Genomic DNA, 25455 nt, shown 5'->3' with positions numbered 1-25455 from the left:
TCTTCCAGGAACCTTCATTACTTAAAGCATCCTCATTCATTTTTTTATTAAATAAAAGGCAGTATAGCATGGTGATGAAGAGCACAGGCTCTAGAATTAAACTGCCTAGATTACATTGGTGAAGAAATTGTGTGACAAAGTTACACACACTGTAATTAATACAAATCTGGATGTCATCTTTTCCCTTAATTTTCTCATTATTTTAGAAATAAATCTAAAAGCCCACTTTAAGTGTATCTGATGCATATGTGTGTATGCGTGTGTGGTATGTGTGTGTGTGTGAGAGAGAGAGAGAAGAAAAGAGAAATTATAGGTGAAATGCTCCTATTTGGGTAATCCATAGCAGATAAGCAAAGATTGGTAAGAGATGGATGAAAACTTTATTTAGGCAAATTATCCTTTCACTCATATGAAGGAAATGCAAGTATTAATATCAGGAGCAAGTATTCATATTCAGTATTATCTCTTATTTTCAAACAATTGCAAAGCATGTTCCTGTGGTGCTCTAGGGTTGAGTCAGAAGTTGCAGCCATTAAAAAGCCCTCTGTCAAGGAGAAAATGTGATTAGACCAACTGCTTGCACTGACACTTAAAAATTAACTGCAAATCTGTTTGGGGCAGCTAAGGCATTCCCTAAACAGTTGCTGGTTGGGAATGTTGGCTTTCGAATCATTATTTTGTATCCCTTAAAGGTACGTTTTAACTGTTTTAATATGTGAGGAACAGGCCTGCCAAATTGTGCTTATGGCTTTTTAACACAAGCAATTTACAAATGCAATGAAGCAGATAATAGGACACATGATACTGAATTTGAAAATCTGTGTTGATGACACTGCTGCTGTAGAAACATTTTTGGAAGCAGCCCTCTATCCAGTTGCCTGGATAAGAAAAATGTTGTTTATCATTTCACAGGTGGCCTCTTTCACCCAATGGTGAGTTTAGGGTCATGTCCTTGAGCACAAATCAGTCTCTCTCAGACTAACAATATTACACTTGAAATCCCCTGGAATCTATGCATTTAGGAAAATACAACACACAGCAAAAATCTCACTCAACACTAAAAACAAAACTAGTCAAGTAACCGTCAAAACTAAGTGCTTTCATTTTAAAATGAAGACTTCTGACAAAGTTTAGTTAGGTAGTTTTATCTGTAAACACATGTATTTGTGAAGAATGCAAAAAGATATTTTATACTGGTCCAAACTATAGATGCAATAAATTTTTCATTACAAAGCTTTACAAGAATAATTTTTAAAACAATTGAACTGGAGTTCTTTAAATTTCTTACTTTTTATGGGAAAAAAATAATTTTACTTTGGTAAAAGAATGTTTCCAAGCAATGATCTGATAGGTAGGCTCATTTTAGCTCCAAAGTAAGACTAAAAACATAGTGTGACTTCCTTTCATATTCACTCTCCATCACTGTTATCTTTGTTCTTCAAAAGGTCACTTGAGTGAGCTCTTAGTTATGAAAATATGGTTTCTCCCATCCCCATATCCCTTGGGATGGGAAGACTAATTAGCTTTAAGAGAAGGAAGGGATGAGAATTCAAAGTTTTCGCTTTGAGATTTCAATTTAGGACAGAACAGACCGACCCTAAACTAGGTAGATAGGCAGAAAGGAATGAAAACAAATACCCAAAATGAGAACTTTCCATAAAGACAGAGACTGGGCTGAATTATGTAAACCTCTTCCTCTCTGTACTTGGTACTTTCAGTGTACTATTTCCAGTTGACCCACAATACCCTTCCTTTAATCCTTTGCACTATCTATAAATTACCTACACATCCTTGCCCTTTACTGGTCTGTTTTGGCTTGGTTCATTTTCTCTTAGAGAAGCAACCTCTAACCTCGCCAAATTCAAGGAGGAGAGAGGTGGACCCCACCTCCTGATGGAAGGAATAGCAAAGAATTTGTGGCCATGTATTGACTAGTATAGTCCAGCCTCTGGCCACAATTTTTTTATGTTTTCTTTACAATTAAATATGCTTTTAATCTCTCAGGATCCCCATATGCCTTGTGCAGTCAGATGTTGCATGGTGTTCAGTCATCTGAAAACCCTACAGGACTAATGGTAGAGATTATCTATTCCTGGGACCTCAGCCCAGCCTATCCGCTAGAATCCCTACAAGTGGTTTCACCATGTTGCTTGGGTTTCTCACAGGATTGTGACAGAGTTCTAGGCTTATTTGCTTAATTTACTACCTTGTTAAGTTCCTACCTTTCCAACTAATGGGAATAGTTATTCCTGAGGAAGATTACAAAATAAAACCAAAAACGAACTTTGGACCCTAACTCCCAAGTGCTCCCTGTGTAAACACAACAATGAAATAACTAACTCTCTCAACTATAAATCCATTTGAAAAGAAAAAGAAATAAAACAATTATTGAATGTTAAAATTGTGCTGCTATTGTATAGGTAATGTTAGCACAAGGATAGCAAGAACAATTTGCATAATAAATATTCCTATTCTTTTTTTCTAGTTAGTACAATAATTGAACAGCACCCATCAGTGAAGGAGGACAAAAGAGGGCTATTATCATAAACATTAGTTTGATCTTTCAAGGAGATTTGATTACCTTCTACCCAGATTCCATTTCCCCCACTTGAACGGCGGTTCTGCCTTTCATCAGTTGAATGTCAAGTGCCTTTGCTGCATCCAAGTGCTACCAAGCTGGCCAAATTCCACATAAAGGGCAAAGAACAGCTTTTTCGTGGTAGAATTTATAAGAAGCATGGCTCTTTCATGATAACACCTCTCATGAAAAGAACGCAGATGCAAGATAAGCTAAGAAGGTCATGATCTTAAAAAATGATGAAAGATGCAAAACTACTTAACACACCAGTAAAACTGACTTAGCTTCATCTTTCCCCAGGTAAGGATATATATTTTCATGTTAAAAAAAAAAATTCTTAAAACTCCTACTAACCTCTGCCAAATGTTTTCCTTCGTTCTTCGTTTAGTCCAACATTGAAGGAGTTAAATTTAATCTTGGAAACACGCTAGTAAGGCTATTCATAGTTCAGGGATGAGGAATGAATATATGCATATGTATATATTCAATTTTGTGAGTCACTCATTTTAATCAGTAACATAAGGATTAATTCAGAGAAAACACTAAATCAATCCAATATTGAAAACAGTTTTTCATTGAGGAACATTTATCTTTCAATTTTCTTGTATGAATTAAGGCATTTACATACTGAATCTGGAGATCTTGAACAAAAAGACAAATACCTCTTCTCACTCCAGAGGGAATGACAGTATGTCCTTCCACCCATTCCTTCTACTGTGCTGACAAGGGAGACAGTAGAGTGGCTTTCCCACCTCTAGATAAACACAGAAGGCATTCCTCGGTGGATTATAGCAGATTGGCTCTGAGATACAGAGGAGAGACTTACTCAATTACGCCATAAGGCCTCCTAAAGGAAAGATTTCAGGCACGGTAAGAGATCTTTATGAAGTTCCTGTGTGCATTTAAAGTTTAATAACCAAAATTATGGGTTGCTATAGAAACAATATAGTAAATCATATTTGAAAGCAACTTATTAAAATTCAGAACAACTACATTACACAATGGTATTAAATGAAATACTGCCTCATACTATTATACACAGAGCATTATTGGTATAGCTGGATATTATATATGTAGCATTATCAACATAGCTAGATATTATTTCATTTACTCCTCATACCAACCCTGGAAAGTAGGAAGTGTTTCCATTTTCTACAGATGAGAAAACTGAGATTAAGAAAGTATCCCGAGTCTACCAAACAATATGAGGAAACTCTAGATCTTCCTGACTCTAAATCTTTATTCTCTCATTTAACAAATTTCAAGTCTATGACAAAAAAGTAAAAATGAAACAAAAAAATATTAGAGACAAAGATGTGTCCCACAGTTGGAAGCTAAAATTCTATTAGTTGCACAATAAGAAAATTCATTGAATTGTAATATTCAAAGTATATATTTATGTATTGTGCTACATTAACATTTAAAAATTAAAATACACTAAAGAAATAACAAAGGAAACTTTTGAAGACCTTAGAGTACATTACTTCATTTTGTGGTTTATATTCCTTTATTCTTCTCTCCTTCCTTATCCTCTGCTTTACTCTTTTATTACTCAGATGATCTTTTGGAAATTACTTTCAATTGCTGTTCTCAAAGTACTTATTTTATTGGAAGATAATACTGAAGAACAGAGGAGAGTATTTTCCATTTTCCCTAGATAGGCACTGCTTTCTTTCTGCTGATAAAATCTATCCACATTAACTGTAGGCATTAATCATTGTTACTAGAAGCTATTATCTGGCTTTTACAGCCTCCACCCTAATAACAATACAATAAAATTTCCTAAGTCACCATCTAAGGGATAGGACTTAAATCTCTGGGGAAAAAATGTGATATGTTCACATGCAATGGTAAAGTCTTTTCACAGAAATTATTCACACCAGTCCCTTTAGCAATTTTTTAAAAACTGAAGCATAGTTGATTTACAATATTATATTAGTTCCAGGTGTACAGCATAGTGATTCAGAATTTTTATGGATCATTCCATTTAAAGTTACTATAATAGCTATAATTCCTATAATTCCCTGTACTGCACAAGATCTCCTTGTGCTTATTTTATAAAGTTTGTATCTCTTAATCCCATAGCCCTATCTTGCTCCTCCCTCCTCACCTCTTCCCACTAGTAACCACAAGTTTATTTTCTACATCTGTGAGTCTGTTTTGCTACGCATATTCATTGGTGGTGGTTGTTGGTTTTTTTTTTTTTTTTTAGATTTCCCATATAAATAATACCATACAATATTTTGTCTTTCTCTTTCTGACTTATTCCACTAAGCATCATATTCTCTAGGTCTATCCACATTGCTGCAAATGGAAGAATTTTCTTCTTTTTCATGGCTGGGTAATATTCCTGTGTGTGTGTGTGTGTGCACGCACACGTGCACATGTGTATGAAACCTCTTCTTTCTCCATTCATCTGTTGATGGACAATTAAGTTGTTTTAATATCTTGGCTATTGTAAATACTGCTGCTATGAACATTAGGTGCATATGTCTTTTCAAACTTCCATAAGCATACCCAGGAATGGAATTGCTAGATCATATGGTAGCTTTACTTTTAGTCTTTCAAGGAATGCCCATACTGTTTTCCATCACCAATTTACATACCCATCAACAGGGTACCTTGGCTTGCCTTTCTCCATATCCTCGCCAACATTTGCTACCTGTAAACTTTTAGACTTTTTAATGACAGCTATTCTGACAGGTGTAGGGTGATATCTCATTGTTGTTTTGATTTGCATTTCTCTACTAATTAGTGACATTGAACATCTTTTCATGTGTCCATTAGCCATCTGTATGTCTTTTCTGGAAAAATGTCTATTTAGGGTCTTTTGCCCATTTTTTTAATTGCATTGTTAGTTTTTTTTTTTTTTGGTATTGAGTTATATGAGCTGTTTATATGTTTTGGATATTAACTTCTTGTTAGTCATATCATTTGCAAACATTTTCTATCATTCTGTAGGATGTCTTTATTTTGTGGATGATTTCATTTGCTGTGAATAAACTTTTCAGGTTAATTAGGTACCATTTACTTATTTTTATTTTTGTTTATCTTGTGTTAGGAGACCAATTCAAGAAAATATTGCTCCGATTTATGCTCAGCTTATGTTCTCTTCTAGGAATTTTATGTTTCAGATCTTACATTTAGGTCTTTAATCCATTTTAATTTTATTTTTATACATGGTGTGAGGGAATGTTCTAATCTTATAGTTTTACATGTAGCTATCAGGTCTTTCCAGCATCACTTATTGAAGAGACTGCCTTTTATTCATTGCATATTCTTGAAGCCTTTGTCATAGATTAGTTGGCCATAGGTGAGTAGGTTTCTCTCTGGGCTCTCTATTCTGTTCCATTGATATATGAGTCTGTTTTTGTGTTAGTACCATACTGTTTTGATTACTGTAGCTTTGTAATATAGTCTGAGGCCTAGGCGGGTGATACCTCCAGCTTTGTTCCTTATGCTTAAAATTGCTTTGGGAAGTCAGGGTATTGTGTGGTTCCATATAAATTCTAATATTATTTGTTCCAGTTCTGTAAAACAAAAAACAAACCAAAAAAAAATAGGTATTTTGATAGGGATTGCTTTAAATCTATATATCACTTTGGGTTTTATGATCATTTTAACAACATTAATTCTTACAATCCATGAACATAGTATATCTTTTCATCCATTTATGTCATCCTCAATTTCTTTTATCAGTGACTTATAATTATCTGAGTACAGGTGTTTCACCTTCTTGGTTAGGTTCATTCATAGGTATTTTTTCTTTTTGATATGATTTTAAGTGGAATTGTTTTGTTGCTTTCTCTTTATGATAGTTCATTATTAGTGTGTAGATAAGCAACAGATTTCTATTTATTAATCTTGTATCCTGCAAATTTACTAAATTTGTTAGTTCCAAAAGTTTGTTGGCAGGGACTCTAGAGCTCTCTATATGGAAAAGCATGTCCTTAGCAAATAGTAACAGTTTTACTTCTTCCCTTCCAATTCAGATACCTTTTATTTCTCTTTCTTGTCTGGCTGCTGTGGCTAGGACTTCCACTACTACAAGAAGTGGCTAGAATGAACATCCTTGTCTTATTCTTGGATATAGAGGAAAGGATTTCGACTTTTCACCACAGTATTATGTTAGCTATGGATGTGTCATAAATGGCCTTTGTTGAGATTTTCTCCCTCTATACCCACTCTGATGAGAGTTTTTATCATGAATGGATGTTGAATTTTTTCAAATGCTATTTCTGTGTCTATTGAGATAATCATGTGATTTTTATCCTTCCTTTTGTTTATGCAGTGTATACATTGATTGACTTCTGAATATTGAACTTTGCTCCCCTGAATAAATCAAGATCTATAGAAGTGTATTGTCTTTTTACATATTGTTGGGTTTGACTGCTAATATTTTGTTGAAGATTTTTGCATCTACACTCATCAAAGATATTGGCCTATAATTTCATTTTTTAATACTGTTTTTGTTTGGTTTGGGTACTAGGGTAAAAGGAGCCTCTTAGAATGAATTTAAGAGTATTCCCTCCTCTTTAATCTTTTAGAATAGCTTGAGAAGGACAGGTATTAGTACTTCCTTATAATTTTGGTAGAATTTCCCAGTGAAGCCGTCTGGTACTGGAATTTTGATTGCTGAAGTTCTTTTTTTTTTTTTTTTTTTTTTTCTTTTTCTTTTTCTAGGGCTGCACCCGCAGCATGTGGAGGTTCCCAGGCTAGGGGTCCAATTGGAGCTGTAGCTGCAGGCCACAGCCACAGCCACAGCCACAGCAACGCCAGATCCGAGCTGCGTCTGCAACCTACACCACAGCTCACAGCAACGCTGGATCCTTAACCCACTGAGTGAGGCCAGGGATCGAACCTGCAACCTCATGGTTCCTAGTCAGATTCGTTAACCACTGAGCCACGATGGAACTCCTGAAGTTCTTTTAAATAACAAATTCAGTCTCACTACTAGTGATCATTTTGTTCAAACTGTTCATTCTTCTTGACTAAGTCTTAAGAGGTTGCATACTTCTAAAATTTTTTTTTATTTCTTCTAGGTTTGCAGTTTATTGGCATATAACTGTTTATAGAATTCTCTTATGATACTTTTGTATCTCTGTTTTTGGTTACATCTCCTCTGTCATTTCTTTTTTTATTTTTTAATTATTTTTTATTAATCAATGAATTTATTACATTTATACTTGCACAATGATCACAATCCAATTTTATATGATTTCCATCCCACATCCCCAGTGCATCCCTGCACCCTCCAAAACTGTCTGCTTTGCAAACCATAAGTTTTTTTCAAAGTCTGCGAGTCAGCATCTGTCTGCAAAGAAGTTCAGTCTGTCCTTTTCTTCAGATTCTACATGTCAGTGAAAGCATTTGATGTTGGTGTCTCATTGTATGGCTGAATTCACTTAGCATGACAATTTCTAGGATCATCCATGTTGCTAAAAATGCCGGTATTTTATTCTTTTAATGGCTGAGTAATATTCCATTGTGTATATGTACCACCTCTTCTTGATCCACTCCTCTGTCAATGGACATTTAGGTGGTTTCCATGTCTTGGCTATTGAAAAGACTGCTGCAATGAACATTGGAGTACATGTGTCTTTTTGAGTCGAGGTTTTCTCTGGAGAGATGCCTAGGAGTGGGATTGCTGGATCCAATGGTAGTTCTATGTTTAGTTTTCTGAGGAATCTCCATACTGCCTTCCACAGTGGTTGCACCAATTTACAATCCCACCAACACTAGGCTTCCTTTTTCTCCACCCCCTCTCCAGCACTTCTTGTTTGTAGACTTTTGGATGATGGCCATTCTGGCTGGTGTAAGGTGGTACCTCAAAGTGGTTTTGATTTGCAATTCTCGAATAATGAGTGATGTTGACCATCTTTTCATGAATTTTTGACCATATGTATGTCTTCTTTGGAGGACTGTCTGTTTAGATCTTCTGCCCATTTTTTGATGGGGTTGCTTGTTTTTTTTGGTACTAAGGTAGGAGGTATTTATCAATTTTGGAGATTAATCCCTTGTCAGTTGAATCATTTGCAAACATTTTCTCGCATTCTGTGGGTTGTCTTTTCGTTTTGTTTAGGGTTTCCTTTGCTGTGCAGAAACTTTTCAGTTTGAGTAGGTCCCATTTGTTTATTTTTGTTTTTATTGTCAATACTCTAATAAGAGGTGGATCCGAGATTTTGCTGTCATTTATGTCAGAGAGTGTTTGGCCTATGTGTTCCTCTAAGAGTTTGATAGTGTCTGGTCTTATATCTAGGTCTTTAATCCATTTTTGAATTTATGTTTGTGTATGGTGTGAAGGAGTGTTCTAATTTCATTCTTTTCCTTGTGGCTGTCCAGTTTTCCCAGCACCACTTATTGAACAAGCTGTCTTTTCTCCATTGTATATTCTTTGTCATAGATGAGTTGGCAGTAGGTGTGTGGGTTTAATTCTGGGCTTTCTATCCTGTTCCACTGATCTATATGTCTGTCTTTGTGCCAGTACCATGCAGTTTTGATGATTGTTGCTTTGTAGTACAGTCTGATGTGAGGGGCCTGATTCCTCCAGCTCCATTTTTCTTTTTCAGGAGGTCTTGGCTATTCTGGGTCTTTTGTGCTTCCAAACAAACTTTAAAATATTTTGTTTGAGTTCCGTGAAAAATGTCCTTGGTAATTTGATAGGGATTGCATTGAATCCGTAGATTGCCTTAGGTAGTATAGTCATTTTGATAATATTAACTCTTTGAATCCAAGAGCATGGTATGTCCTTCCATCTATTTGTGTCATCTCTGATTTCTTTCATCAGTGACTTATAGTTTTCAGAATACAGGTCTTTTGTCTCTTTAGGTAGGTTTACTCCTAGGTATTTTATTCTTTTGGATGCAATGGTAAATGGGATTGCTTCCCTGATTTCTTTTTCTGATCTTTCACTGTTAGTATGTAGAAATGCCATAAATTTCTGTGCATTCATTTTGTATCCTGTGACTTTGCCAAATTCATGGATGAGCTCTAACAGTTTTCTGGTAGAGTCTTTAGGATTGTCTAGGTATAGTATCATGTCATCTGCAAATAGTGATAGTTTTATTTCTTCCTTTCAAATTTGGGTTCCTCTTATCTCTTTTACTACTCTGATTGCTGTGGCTAGGACTTCCAAAACTATGTTGAAGAGTAGTGGCAAGAGTGGACATCCTTGTCTTGTTCCTGATCTCAGTGGGAATTCTTTCAGCTTTTCACCATTGCGATTGATGTTTGCTGTGGTTTGTCATATATGGGCTTCATGTTGAGGTAGGTTCCCGTTATGCCCACTTTCTGAAGGGTTTTTATCAGAAATAGGTGTCGGTTTTGTCAAAGGCTTTTTCTGAGTCTATTGAGAAGTTTTTACGCTTCAGTTTGTTAATGCGGTGTATCACACTGATGGATTTGTGGATATGAAGAACCCTTGCAGCCCTGGGATAAATCCCACTTGATCATGATGTACAATCCTTTTAATGTACTTTTGGATGTGGTTTGCTAGTATTTTGTTGAGGATTTTTGCATCGATGTTCATCAGTGAAATTGGCCTGTAGTTTTCTTTTTTTGTGGAGTCTTTGTCTGGTTTTGGTACCAGGGTGATGGTGGCCTCATAGAATGAGTTTGGGAGATCCCTTCCTCCACAATTTTTTGGAATAGTTTCAGAAGGAGAGGTGTTAGCTCTTCTCTAAATGTTGATAGAATTCACCTTGGCATGTTGCTTTTTTGTTAGTTTTTGTCCTTTTTCATTTTGTGTTATTCTTTTTTTTTCTTTTTTTTTTTTTTTTTTTTTTTTTTTTTTTTTTGGCATATAGTTGCATAGAGTAGTCTCTTATGATCCTTTGTATTTCTGTGATGTCTGTTGTTACTTCTCCTTTTTCATTGCTAATTTTATTGATTTGAGTCCTCTCTCTTTTTCTTATAAGCCTAGCTAAGTGTTTATCAATTTTGTTGATCTTTTCAAAGAACAAGCTTTTTGTTTCATTGATGTTTTCTATGGTTTTCTTCATTTCTATTTCATTGATTTCTGCTCTGATCTTTATGATTTCTTTCCTTCTACTAACTTTAGGTCTTGTCTGTTCTTCTCCCTTGAGCTGCTTTACATGTACAGTTAGCTTGTTTATTTAAGCTTTTTCTTGTTTCCTTAGGTGGGCTTGTATTGCTATAAACTTTCCTCTTGGAATGGCTTTTGCTGCATCCCATAGGTTTTCGAGCATTGTATCTTCATTGTCATTTGCTTCTAGGTATTTTTTAATTTCCTCTTTGATTTCTTCAGTGATCCATTGGTTGTTTAGTAGCATGTTGTTTAGTTACCACATGATGGGTTTCTTGCAGTTTTTTTCTTGTTGTTGATTTCCAGTCACATAGTGTTGTGGTTGGAGAAGATGCTTGATATGATTTCAATTTTCTTAAAGTTACTGAGGATGGATTTGTAGCCCAGGGTGTGATCAATGTTAGAGAATGTTCCATGTGCACTTGAGAAGAATGTGTATTCTGTTGCTTTTTTTTTTTTTTTTTTTTTTTTTTGCCTTTTCTAGGGCCTCTCCCACGACATATGGAGGTTCCCAGGCTAGGGGTGGAATCAGAGCTGGAGCCACCAGCTTATGCCAGAGCCACAGCAAAATGGGATCCGAGCTGCATCTGTGAACTACACTGCAGCTCACAGCAATGCAGGATCCTTAACCCACTGAGTAAGGCCAGGGATTGAACCTGCAACCCCATGGTTCCTAGTTGGATTCAGTAACCACTGTGCCATGATAGAACTCCTGTATTCTGTTGCTTTTGGATGGAAGTCCTATAAATGTCTACGAAGTCCATCTGATTTAATGCTTCATTCAGGGCCTGTGTTTCCTTATTGATTTTCTGTGTGGTTGATCTGTCCAGTGTTGTAAGTGGGGTGTTCAAGTCCCCCACTATGATTGTGTTATTGTCGATTTCTCCTTTTAAGGTTGTTAGCAGTTGCCTTATGTATTATGATGAACTTATGTTGGGTGTGTAGATATTTAAAATTGTTATATCTTCTTCTTGGATTGATCCTTTGATCATTAGGTACTAGCCTTCCTTGTCCCTTAAAATATTCTTCATTTTAAGTCTATATTGTCTGATACGAGTATTGCTACTCCAGCTTTCTTTTGTTTCCTGTTTGCAGGGAATATTTTCTTTCATCCTCTCATTTTCAATTTGTTTGTGCCCCTAGAAGTGAAGTGGGTCTCTTGAAACAGCATATATATGGATCTTGTTTTTGTATCCATTCAGCCAGTCTATGTCTTTTGGTTGGGTGTTTAGTCCATGAACATTTAAGGTATTTATTGATATGTATATTCTTATTGCCATTTTATTAATTGCTTTGATTTGTTTTTGTTGCTCTTTTTTCTTCCCTTCTTCTCTTGTTCTCTCCTCTGATGTTTAATGACTATCTTTAGTGTTGCATTTGTGTTGATTTTTCTTATTTGTGCGTCAATTGTAGATTTTTGGTTTGCAGTTATTCTGAAGTTTTGATATGAGTGTATGTATTTATGAGATTTTTTTTAAGTTGTTGGTCTCTTAATTGCAAGTGCGTCTACAGTGTCCTGCATTGTACACTCCTCTTCTCATGATTTCTGATTTTGGTGGCAGAATTGTGCATGGATGATTTTATATTTTTTACTGTATGTATACCTTTACTGGTGAGCCCTGTCATTTGTGGTATTTTTGTTTCTGGTTGTGGCCTTTTCTTTTCTGCCCTAGACGTTCCTTTAGTATATATTATAAAGCTGGTTTAGTGTTGCTAAATTCTCTTAACTTTTGCTTATCTGTGATGCTTTTGATTTCGCCTTCAAATCTGAATGAGAGCCTTGCTGGGTAGAGTAATCTTGGTTGGAGGTTTTTCCTTTCATCATGTGAAGTATATCATGCCACTCCCTTCTGGGCTGCAGAGTTTTTGCTGAAAAATCTGCCAATAATCTCATCAGGGTTCCCTGGTTGTTTCTTTTCCCTAGCTGCTTTCCATATTTTCTCTTTGTCTTTAATTTTGGTCAGTTTGATTAATATGTGTCTCAGGGTATTCCTCCTTGGGTTTATTTTATATGGTACTCGTTGCACCTCGTGGATTTGAGTGAGTGGTTCTTTCCATGTTAGGGTAGTTTTCAGCTATTATCTCTTTGAATATTTTTCCCTCCGCTTCTCTCTCTCTTCTTATGGTACCCCTATAATATGGATGTTGGTGCTTTTAGCGTTGTCCCAGAATTCTCTGAGACTCTCTTCATTTGTTTTCAATCTTTTGTCTCATTTCTATTCCACATCTGTAATTCCCACTAATCTGTCCTCCACCTCGCTTATTCGTTCTTCTGCCTCCTGTATTCTGCTGTTGGCTGCTTCTAGTGAATTTTTTATTTCAGTTATTGTATTTTGTATTTCTTGTTTAAGTTTTATGTCTTGTATCTCTTTGCTCAGTTTTTCCTGTAAATTACCCATCTTTGCCTCCAGTTTATTTCCAATGTCTTGCATCATCTTCAGCATCAACAGTCTCAAATCTTTTTCATGGAGGCTGAGAATCTCCTTATCACTTAGCTATTTTTCTGGGGTTTTTTCTTTCTCCCTCATCTGAGTTATAGTTCTCTGTCTTTTCATTGTTATAAGTTTTTGGTGTGGTGACCTTTTTACAGATAATAGAGTTGTAGCCCCCTTGTGGCTGAAGTCGGTATGGGGGCTTGCTGTAGGCTTCTGGATGGGAGGGGCTGTTGCCCGCCCACTGGTAGGTGGAGCTGATTCCAATCCCTTTGGTGGGTGGGGCTTTGTCTCTGGGTGAGATTAGAGTTGGCTGTGTGCTTGCGGGTCTTTAGGCAGCCTGTTTACTGATAGGCAGAGCTGTGATCTCACCTGGATTGTTGTTTGCCCTGGGCTTCTCAGTGGTGATGGGTGGGGCCACATTTTCCTCCAGAGAAAGACAAGCTGATGAATATTCCCAAGAGTTTTGCTTCCAATGTCCTTCCCTCACAACAAGCCACATTCACTGCTGTTTTCCCAGGAGGTCTCCAGTATCTGCAGTCAGGTTTGACCCAGATTCCTATGGAGACTTAGCTTTACCCTGGGACCAGTGCATGTGAAAGTCTGTGTGCACCTTTAAAGCATGGGGTCTCTGTTTCCCCCAGTCCCATGGATCCCCTGCACACAAGCCCCACTGGTCTTCAATGCCAGATGTTCCAGGGACTCTTTCTCCCAGTGCCAGATCCCCACACGTGGGAGTTTGATGTGGGGCTCAGAACTCTCACTCCTATAGGTGAGTCTCTGTGAACCAGTTAGTTTCCAGTCTGTGGGCTTCCCACCTGGGAGGTATGGGGTTGCTTATATTGTGTAATTGCCCCTCCTACCTCTTGATGTGTCTTCCTCTTTGTCTTCTGGAGTAGGGTATCTTTTTGAAGGTTTCCAGTCCATTTGGTTGTAGATCGCTCAGACTTTAGTTGTGAATTTTGTGTTTTTAGGTGAAAGGTTGAGCTCCAGTCCTACTATTCTGCCATCTTAATCCCATCGATGTACCCTCTTTTTTTTATTAAAGTATATTTGACTTCCAGTGTTGTGCCAATTTCTGCTGTACAGCAAAGTGATACATACATCATACATATATGTACATTTTTTTAACTATTATTTTCCATCATGGTCTATCCCAGGAGATTTTATATAGTTTTTGTGCTATACAGTAGTACCTTGTTGTTTATCCATTCTAATAATTTTCTCTGCCTCTATGAATTTAGGTGAAACAGCTATCTCCTGCTGCTTAAAGGGTTATTTTTATGTGGGAGTATTCCTATCCAGACTGCATGTGCCCATACCTTTGGTTGGAGGGCTGAATTTGACACTGATGCAAGCTACATCATTCCTCAGGGCATGCTGGCAGCTATCACTATGGTAGGAGGTGGGGCTGGAGATGGAGGAGCTAGAGCTGGAGCCCATTGTGAGGCAGGACTTCCTCTCTGATCACTGGCTGTCATTGCTCTATCAGGGATGGGATCTGATCCCAAGTTGCTGGAGCAGAAGCCCTAAGGGTCAGGCCTGAGTTGACTCTGCTCCCTGTAAGTGTGTGCCCTGGGTCCCTTTCCCCAGACTGAGGGAGTAAGGACATAAGTGGGGCCCATGTGAGCTCTCTGCTTATGTTGTCTGCAGACAGAGATTCAAGCTATCTCTGATGCACTGCCTGTGCAAGTGCACACAACTCTTTTCCTTGTTCTGCTCAGACAAAGCCTCGTGTGCAAGTCCCCATTGTCTCTCACAGCAGATCACTATCCTCAGCCTCCATCACCCCTACCATGTTGTTGAGCCACTCCATAGGGAGGTGAGGCCTACATGGACACTTGGACTATGATCAGAGGGTGAGTTGTGGTGGAGTGGCTACTGGCAGAGGTCTGGGCTGCTTCAGGTGCACTGCTGATAGTGGCTGCCACCATCGCAGCCAGGTGATGCCCAGAGACTAGGTCATCTACATTCCACAGTCAAGTCTTTTCCCTGATTGGCTTCCCCAGATTCAGCTGCTGCACTGTGATGCAGAATGAGCAGGACAAAGCCTTCACTCAGCATGGGTGTGCCCCATGGTGGTTGTGGGAAACCCAGCAGCCCCTAGAGTAGGCCTCTCTCCACTCTACCTCAGGGGCAAGCCAACACATGCATGCTCCTTACAAGTGGAGTCCAGGTTTCCCAGAGCCCTCCTGTTCATTCCAGCAGTCCTGCAACCAACCATCCAAGGAGACTTATTTCCCCCTGAGAAGGACCCCAGGACTGGGCCCCCAGCCTATGGCCACACTGCTTACCCCCCAGGGTGAGTGTCCACCTGTGTCATCTCCCTTGTCCTCTGAGGTCCCCCCTGCCAGGAGCATAGGTTCTGACCTGATTGCTTATTTCCCTTTCTACCCATTATGTGTATATTTTTCTTATAGCCTTGGAGTCTTTCTACCAGCTTCCAGTTAGTTTTCAGTGAGAACTGTTTCACATATAGATGTATTTCTGATGTGTTTGTGGGGGGAAATGAGCTCTTTGTCCTCTTATTCTCCATCTTGATGGATCCCCTTTGATAGCTTTTAAAAATCCAAATCAAATACCTGGAATACACCTGACCAAGGAGGTAAAAGACTTATATGCTGAGAACTATAAAACATTAATCAAGGAAATTAAAGAGGATGTAAAGAAATGGAAAGATATTCCATGTTCCTGGATTGGAAGAAGTAATACTGTTAAAATGGCCATACTGCCAAAGCAATCTACAGATTCACTGCAATCTCTATCAAAATACCCAGGACATTTTTCATAGAACTAGAACAAACAATCCAAACATTTATATGGAACCACAAAAGACCCAGAATCGCCAAAGCAATCCTGAGAAACAAAAACCAAGCAGGAGGCATCACTCTCCAGACTTCAAGCAATATTACAAAGCCACAGTCATCAAGACAGTGTGGCACTGGTACCAAAACAGACAGACCAATGAAGCAGAATAGAGAACCCAGAAATAAACCCTGACACCTATGGTCAATTAATCTTTGACAAAGGAGGCAAGAACATAAAATAGGAAAAGGATAGTCTTTTCAGCAAGAATTGCTGGGAAACCTATACAGCTGCATGAAAATCAATAAGACCAGAACACACCCTCACACCAGGCATGAAAATAAACTCAAAATGGCTTAAAGACTTAAATATAAGACGAGACACCACCAAACTCCTGAAGAGAACATAGGCAAAACATTCTCTGACAACCTCATGAATATTTTCTCAGCTCAGCCTCCCAAAACAACAGAAATAAGAGCAAAAATAAACCAATGGGACCTAATCAAACTGACAAGCTTTTGCACAGCAAAGGAAACCAAAAAGAAAACAAAAAGACAACTTACAGAATGGGAGAAAATAGTTTCAAGTGATGCAACGGACAAGAGCTTAATCTCTAGAATATAGAAGCACCTTATACAACTCAACAGCAAAAAAAAGCCATCAACCCAATGGAAAAATGGACAAAGGACCTGAATAAACATTTCTCCAAGGAAGATATGCAGATGGCCAACAAGCACATGAAAAAATGTTCCACATCCCTGATTATTCGAGACATGCAAATCAAAACTGCCATGAGATACCACCTCACACCAGTCAGAATGGCCATCATTAATAAGTCCCAAATAACAAGTGCCGGAGGGGCGTGGAGAAAAGGGAACCCTCCTGCACTGTTGGTGGGAATGTAAATTGGTACAACCACTATGGAAAACAATATGGAGGTACCTTAGAAAACTATACATAGAACTACTATATGACCCAGCAATCCCACTGTGGGCATATATCCAGACAAAACTTTCCTTGAAAAGGACACGTGCACCCTCATGTTTATTGCAGCACTATTCACAATAGCCAAGACATGGAAACAACCCAAGTGTATATTGATAGATGATTGGATTAGGAAGATGTGGTATATATACACAAAAAGAACGACATAATGCCATTTGTAGCAACATGAATGAAACTAGAGACTCTCATATTGAGTGAAATAAGTCAGAAAGAGAAAGAAAGACAAATACCATATGATATCACTCATATCTGGTATCTAATATACAGCACAAATTAACCTTTCCACAGAAAAGAAAACCATGGACTTGCAGAATAGACTTGTGGTTGCCCCGGGGGAGGGGGAGGGAGTGGGAGGGATTGGGAACTTGGGGTGAACGGATGCAAACTATTGCTCATGGAATGAATTTACAATGAGATCCTACTGTGTAGCACTGAAAACTATGTCTAGATACATACAACACAGCATGACAATGGGAGAAAAAATTATGTATGTATGTGTGTGTAACTGGGTCCCCATGCTGTACAGTGGGGAAAAAAAAAGTGTGTTGGGGGAAAAAACAATAAAAAATAAATTAAAAAAAATTAAAAATTAAAATAAAATAAAATAAAAAATCCAAAGAAAGACTATCCACATTTGCCCTAACAATGAACAACAGGATAGCTCTTTCTGGTAGGGCAAAGACAATAGGACTTCTTACATGTTGATGAATTATTTGGTGAAATTCTTAATAATTATTCTTTTTAATTTGTTTATTAAAAGAAAGGTCATATACTACTTAAATTTATCTAGGCCCTAGTTCTTATTAGTAAATAGCAACACAAACATTATTAGCTGCTTAAAAAAATTTCAAAAGTAAAAATAATTAAAAAGAAACCATATGGTTTTTTTTCTTCCTTCTGCATAATTGCATTTACCTAAGTAATTTAGGCTTGTCTCTAAATAAACTGCTTTGTGTTTATTTGTCATCATATCTGCTACTCACTGAGTCCTGGTGAGGTATATTCCCTCCATAAAATATAATAATCAATAAGAAGGCCTTTGGAAGGAAATGATTAATGTTAAAATGTGGCACTTAGTTATTTCATTAGCAAATGTTAAGTATCGTCTATACCTATATTTACTCACCCACAAGTCCTAAAAGAATGTAGCCAATAATGAACAGTATGAAGATCATGCAGCACAGCACATCTGTACAATTCCTAAAGACAAAAAGGAATAAATAATTTAAAGGGGTCCAAAATGATTTATTGTTTAATGCAAAAAATATAGGAAGGGGGGAAAAGACAATAGCAACAGTGATATGACATTTCATACCCAATAATTCTGAAAGATAGATCAGATGTATTTCTGCAAAGATTTTAGCAGCAAGGAAGTGGCTACAGTTCCTTGATTAAAGAAGTATCCCCACAGACATTAGTATTTATTCTCTCTTGATTCTGTATTTGTAAAATGCTTTTAGAGATTAGAGTACACTGATATTGAGACAATTTTTTATTTGCAATTGTTAATTTAAGCTATTTGATTTTATGATTTTCTTCTTCATGCCTCCTCAATGTGTAATATTTAAAAATAGCCTTTTCCACTCCTCCATTTCTCCTTTATCTTTCTATAAGCACATTTTAAAGGTACTATTATCAAATAAAGATTTAACTATATAAACTTTCTATAAGGAGTATAATTGCAACTATTTGAACAACAATGTCCATAATACATTAAAAAATGAAATTTCTCTTAACTATAAGTTCCCAGCTATTCTGTAAGCTAGGTATTATGAAATGAAGTTTAGAGAAAATTTGGCTTATAGAGACTTAGTTATTTTCTAAGGGATCATAAGTCAAACTAGTATCCAGCAGGGATATTCAGATTTTTCAGCTAAAGTATTTCCTATACCCAGTATTAAATTTTGTTCAGCTCATAAGTAGTCTAGAAGGTCAAAGCTATGCCTTCAAAGTAAGAAATAATACAATAATTCTTGAAACTTAATGAAGTATCTATTAGCAAAAGAAAAGATCAACCTATTTGACAGGATTAAAAGATACACATGGGAATTTTCATAGCAAAAACTTGTTCTAGGGGACATACAGATATGCTCTAATCTTTTAGCACAGGAAGACTGAAGTTACAGAGTATTTCTAGTGATGGTAGTCATAATAATGAATTATAATTGTACAGTAACAGACATGGTAATCCCTCACACATCGATAAAGCCCTGTGATACCTTTATTGCTTCACATGTGTAACTTTGTGAGTTTCCTTCCTTTAGGCTTTAGGGGTAGTAAGATAAGTTGACCTATGTAAAAGCCATTAGAGGGAGGTAGTTACAGAGGCAGACAAATATCTAGGTCTCCAATGTATAACTTTTTCATTCAGTTATTCTAATATGATTACAATTTTCTAGAAAGACTCAACTTAGCCAAATCTAAAACTCCAGATACATCTTTATTACTCTACCTTACGATAGGAAATGACTATCATAGAGAAAGCTAATGGTCAATTCAGAAACAAAGCTAATGGTCAATGGTCAATTCAGAAACAAAAAATTATTTGAAAACAATTTCAACCCTGGAATTTAATTCATTTGTACTTAAGAATTATGAGAATAATAAAAAGGCAAAACCTGCTTGGGGATGTGGAGAATGTCTGGCTCATGTGAATTTTGACACATCCTACTTAAAATCAGGGTCTCCTCCTGTCAGGGAAGTTGGTAAATAGCATGATAGCCAATAAGGAATGCCTTGATAAGGAACTAAAGGAGAGAAACTAGAACACTGGTATGATTTTATCAGAAAAACTGAAGTTGTCAAAGCCCTTGTATGTAATAACTCCTGAAGAGAGAAGAGAAGCAGCAGCCAGGCTGGCCAGGATCCTGTAATAGTGTATCTATAATATGTTTATATCCACGTATTTACATTGTTTGTAATACCTATGATAGTACATGTTTATAATGACAATATTATACAGTATTATAATATTTTCTACTCATATAGTAAGCGCAGGGAAAGGTAAACATACTAGAAAGATGAATAAAAAAAAAACTTACCAGTTTCAAAAAACAGGAACAATGAAAGAAGCAGAGCCCTAAAGAACATTTCTAAAAAGTAAAACCCACGGTCCTTGGCTACTGGCCCTGTTGAATGGCATCAATCATAGTTTTGTTTCCATACGGGGTTTTACACCACAATTTCTCTTTCTTATTGGTGCCAAAGACACACTACAGCACCAGAGGGCTACTGTGCACCCACGCAACCCTCCCCTACTCTCCTTAGCCCGGCAGTCTGTCACCACAGTGGGATAGCACTTCTCAGTAATTTACATCTTGAGACATTGGGGAATCTACTCTGGGACCAGGCAGAACACTGTATTCAGAGTTACTTTGCTTTTCTGGAACATTGCTTTTGAGAAATACCTCACAATACCCCATGGCCAGACTGGCTAATTTCATTTCATTTAAACATGGAAGAATGTTGAAAAGTGAAAATTATGGAGAAGTCAAGAGTTTCAAAAAGTAGGAAAGTTTTTCTAGGTGCAACTTTATTTCTGAATTTGTTCCTATAGCGATTTGATCCTCTTTGTTTAAAATAGGTTGTGTGTTGTGTGGGAGGTATGTATGTGTACTTTCAGATAATTATAATTATCTGTCATTTTTTCCAATAACTCATCTATTTCTCCTCATTTTCTCAGACATATTCCCTACAGGAAAACAATCACTGCTTAGGAAATTATTGGAAAATTGAATAAGAAGAAAATATAAAATATAGCTTGGGCACCATTTGGGGAGTCAGGAAACACTGTAGAAGCTGCTCAAATTTTTATAAGTTATAGCACCTTATCATTATTTCCTTCTTTGATTTCAAGGTATCTTTACAATCCTCAGTGTCCTGTAGAAAATGAGTTAGTTTTAAAAACCAGCTACTTAATTGGGGTAAGTTGTAAGGCTCTCAAGAGCGATGAGGTAACTGAGTGATGCAAGCTCATGGTTGAAAATCATTCTGAATCATGTTCTAGCTAGAGGCCTTTTCCTCAGCTGGGTTCATTTTGAAGTTTTATAGTAAGTACTAAGAACCACTATACTAGTTTAAAAATGGGCTGCATCCCACTGGGTCCTAGAAACAAGACAGAAAGAATAGTTTATAGAGACATATACTTCATTCCTCTCCTTTACCCTCTCTCCAAATCAAAGTCCAACTTTTTCCAAACAAGCTGCTCACATTTACATTTATCAGAAAGCTAGTCAAAATTGGATTCAGACTGAAATGTCCTGGAGTAATATCATTTTCAAAAGTTAAACTACAGAAGTATTATTGCTATCTTATGTCTATTTTTACAAATTACAGTAAGAATAGGATCCTGGAGTTCCCACTGCGGTGCAGCAGAAACAAATCCAACTAGTATCCATGAGGATACAGGTTCCATCCCTGGCCTTGCTCAGTGGGTCGGGGATCCAATGTTACCATGAGCTGTGGTGTAGGTTGCAGATTGTCTTGGATCCCACATTGCTGTGGCTGTGGTGTAGGCTGGCAGTTACAGCTCTGATTCGACGCATAGCCTGGGAACCTCCATATGCCGAAGGTGTGCCTCTAAAAAGCAAAAAAAAAAAAAAAAAAAAGAATAGGATGCCAACAATATACTCATCTTCAGATTTCCCTTTCCCTCCTATCTCTAACCGGCAAATACAGAATACATACAGTCATCTCAAATTAAAGTCTTTGACTTTGCCTTCTTCTGAGTTTATCTTTTATATTCAATTGACAGGTTCTCTTTTTTTTTTTTTTTTTTTTTTGTCTTTTGTCTTTTTTGTCTGTGGTTGTTGTTGTTGTTGCTATTTCTTGGGCCACTCCCGCAGCATATGGAGATTCCCAGGCTAGGGGTTGAATCGGAGCTGTAGCCACCGACCTACCCCAGAGCCACAGCAACGCGGGATCCGAGCTGCGTCTGCAACCTACACCACAGCTCATGGCAACACCGGATCCTTAACCCACTGAGCAAGGGCAGGGACCGAACCCGCAACCTCATGGTTCCTAGTCGGATTCGTTAACCACTGCGCCACGACGGGAACTCCGACAGGTTCTCTTGATTCCTTCTCTCTGATGTGTCTTTAAACCACCCCTTCTTTTCTATTCCCACTGCCTGGACTCAGTCCACATTCTCTTCTCTTCTCTTTAAACTACTGCAGTTTAATTAGTCTCCTTTAATTAGTCTCCTGCATACAGTCTCTGCCTGATCCAATCCATTCTGCATGTCACCAATACCGCTGATATTACGATAGGTGTTGTCACTTTACTATTTTGAAATTTGCAGTGATTCTCCAGCACTTATTTATTAGTTTCCAAATGTCTTAGCTTTATGTTTAAGAACATGCAAATTCAAACCAGCTCAAGACCCAGCCTACTTCCCTAGCTGTTTTTCTCTCTATTCACTTCAGTGTGCTTCAACCAACTTGGATTTTTTCATTCACTGAACACACCATGAACTCTCCCTGAGGGCTCTCGGCCTCATGGTCCCTTTAGGCTCAGCCTCCCAGGAAAACCACATGTCCCAATGGGGTCTCAGTGGGTTTGCCAGAAACCCCCATGGGTTATACCTTTATCCTGGAGTAACAATTATCATCCCTCCCTTTTACTATCAAAAATGGCCCACTGTGAATCTCTACCCCATCTACTAAAATCTCAGTCTTCATGTGGTAGGATCTCCTCCTTTTTTAGGGTGAATTATATTCCATTGTATGTACTGATGATGGCACAGTTTTAATCCACTGATTTGTCAGTGAACACTTCGGTTGTTTCTGAACCTTTGCTATTGTGAATAATGCTGCAGTGACCGTGGCAGTACAGATATCTCTGTGAGATCCTGATTTCAATTCTTTGGGACACAGCATGGATGAACTGAGATGACTTTATGCTAAGTGAAGTAAGCCAATCCCAGAAAGACAAATAACTACTATATTCCACTAATTTGAGATATCTAAAATAGTCAAACAGAAAGTAGAATGATGGTTGCCGGGGGCAGGAGAGAGGGGTAAATGGGGAGGTGCTGTCAATGGCTTTAAGTAACAATTATGCAAGATGAACACATTATAAAGATTTTGCAGTACAACATTGTGCCTCCATGTTTAACGCTATAGGATTGGACACTTAAATTTTATTAAGTGGGTAGATTTTATCACAATATAAAAAACAAATGCTGGAGGGGGGATGGAGAAAAGGGAACTCTCCTGCACTGTTGGTGGGAATGTAAGCTGATACAACCACTACGGAGAACAGTATAGAGGTACCTTAGAAATCTATAAATAGAACTACTATAGGACCCAGCAATCCCACTGTTGGGCATACATCCAAACAAAACTTTCCTTAAAAAATACACATGCACCCACATGTTCATTGTAGCTCTATTCACAATAGCCAAGACATGGAAACAACCCTAATGTCCACTGACAGACGATTGGATTAGGACGATGTGGTATATATACACAATGGAATACCACTCAGCCATAAAAAAGAATTAAATAACACCATTTGCAGCAACATGGATGGAACCAGAGACTCTCATACTGAGTGAAGTCAGTCAGAAAGAGAAAGACAAATACCATATGATATCACTTATAACTGGAATCTAATATAAGGCACAAGTGAACCTTTCCACAGAAAAGAAAATCATGGACTTAGAGAATAGACTTGTGGTTGTCAAGGGGAAGTGGGAGGGAGGGGGTGGATTGGGAACTTGGGGTTAATAGATGCAAACTATTGCCTTTGGAATGGATTAGCAATGAGATCCTGCTGTGTAGCACTAGGAACTATGCCTAGCCACTTACAAGGGAGCATGATAATGTGAGAAAACAGAATGTGTACGTGTATGTGTAACTGGGTCACCATGCTGTACAGTAGAAAAAAAGTTGTATTGGGAAATAACAATTAAAATATTAAAATAAAATAAAGTAAAATAAAAAACCACAAACAACATGGAGTACATGATAACCACTGCAAGGCCAATATCCAGGAATGTATTTGTTCATTGTCATAGGTTATTTGAATTTAAAATTTTGCTATGAATAAGCTTAATGGGTATTAAATAAGTGAAGGTAAATGTAAAAAAAAAATTTTCCCATCGTGGTCCAATGGAAATGAATCTGACTAGCATCCATGAGGACATAGGTTTGATCCCTGGCCTCACTCCATGGGTTAAGGTGTTGCTGTGAGGTGTGGTTTGGATCGCAGACTTGGCCTGGATCTGGCATTCCTGTGGCTGTTGCATAGGCCAGCGGCTACAGCTCTGATTCAACTCCTGGCCTGGTAAACTCCATATGCTGCAGGTATGGCCCTAAAAAGAAAAATTTTTTTAATTTTTTAACTTAAAAATTTAAAAAGCCACCTTTCAAGTAAGTTCAAATACCATCTCCTTTATGCAGTTTTCAACTAAAAGAGATCCTTCTCAGCATTGCAGACTTACAGAAACTTTGTACATCTTTAAGGCAACTATCTTCCACTGATAATAGTCTAGGCAGGTGACAAACTACAGCCCATGGGCCAACCCTGCTTTTGTATAGCTTGTGAGCTAAGAGGGTTTTCACTATTTAAAATAGTTTAAAAAAATCAAAAGAGTAATATTTTGTGGTGAAAGAATTGCACAAAATTCAAATTGCAGTGTCTCTAAATACAGAGTTTTGGGAATTAGCCATACTCATTTACATATATGTCATCTAGACTACTTTTGTACCACAATGGCTGAGGTGAAGAGTCACGATAGAAACCATCTGGCCTGCATGGCCTAAAATTTACTACTTGGACTTTTATAGAAAAGTTTGCTGACCTCTTATCTAGGCCATAACATCCTCTATGGCAGCATTTAGCACAGAGCCTTGCATGCTGCAGACATATGGCAATCTATATCCCATGGATGATTAGTAAGACCCACCTCTGACAGGCTAATACATCATAAGCAGGCACTGGTGAAAATAAAAGTGCTGTATTTTATGCCGTATTTCAAATTTCAGATCTTTGCAGCAGGGGTGGGGTGGGGTGGGAGACCTATGTGCTGAATGTATTGTCCAGGGATTTAATTTGTTGGTTAATCTTAAGCCTGCCACCTAGACATTGCCATCTCCAATAAAATAAATCTTCTTTAAAAAAAAAAAAAAAACCTGTTAGATTCAACGCAGAAATAGCAAGAGAGTTTTGTTTCTTGAGTCCATATTTCAGTTCTATACTAGTTCTTATTTTCCTATAATTGTCATTCTTCCTCCTTTTCAGAGCCAGCTTTCTACCTTCATTCAGAAACTGATTCATTTACGAGTTTTCCTTCTTTGTGGCAGCTGAAATTCCAGTAATATCAACCATCCTAAAAGGTCATTAATATCAAGCATTAGAGCGAGAATGGAAATCCTACAAGTCATTTTTCTTTGACAGATCATCCATTCGTGCCTAATGAGTCAGTTTAGGGACTGTCCACTGCCCAATATTCCAGCTCAATGATCATCTCTCATTTGAAAGTTCTTGGGGTCATCTGGGTACATCAGTCTATGACATGGTTGCATTTTAAACCCATAGTCCAGATGCATTGATCCTCTGTGGTTCTGCTGGCACCTGCATGATGCCAA

At 37.6% G+C, this 25455-nt stretch overlaps 1 protein-coding gene and 1 long non-coding RNA gene across 8 annotated transcripts in view; one reads left to right on the top strand and one right to left on the bottom strand.

The window, feature by feature from the left end:
• The window catches only part of SLC44A5 (solute carrier family 44 member 5), a 414235-nt gene that overhangs the window by 97311 nt on the left and 291469 nt on the right, over positions 1–25455 (bottom strand). For all 7 annotated transcript variants that reach the window (XM_021096466.1, XM_013996232.2, XM_021096464.1 and 4 more), the window contains one exon: positions 17991–18064. In XM_021096466.1, coding sequence (XP_020952125.1) covers positions 17991–18064 — 74 coding nt within the window. The remainder of the gene's footprint in view (positions 1–17990; positions 18065–25455) is intronic.
• The window catches only part of LOC110261206, a 53764-nt gene continuing 28669 nt past the window's right edge, over positions 361–25455 (top strand). The window contains exon 1 of the long non-coding RNA XR_002345139.1: positions 361–3448. This is a non-coding gene — a long non-coding RNA (uncharacterized LOC110261206). The remainder of the gene's footprint in view (positions 3449–25455) is intronic.

This window comes from Sus scrofa, chromosome 6 (assembly GCF_000003025.6).
Source record: "Sus scrofa isolate TJ Tabasco breed Duroc chromosome 6, Sscrofa11.1, whole genome shotgun sequence".
NCBI classification, from domain to species: domain Eukaryota; kingdom Metazoa; phylum Chordata; class Mammalia; order Artiodactyla; family Suidae; genus Sus; species Sus scrofa.
Note: the sequence above shows the minus strand (reverse complement) of the source record. Positions and strands in the feature narration are given on the sequence as shown.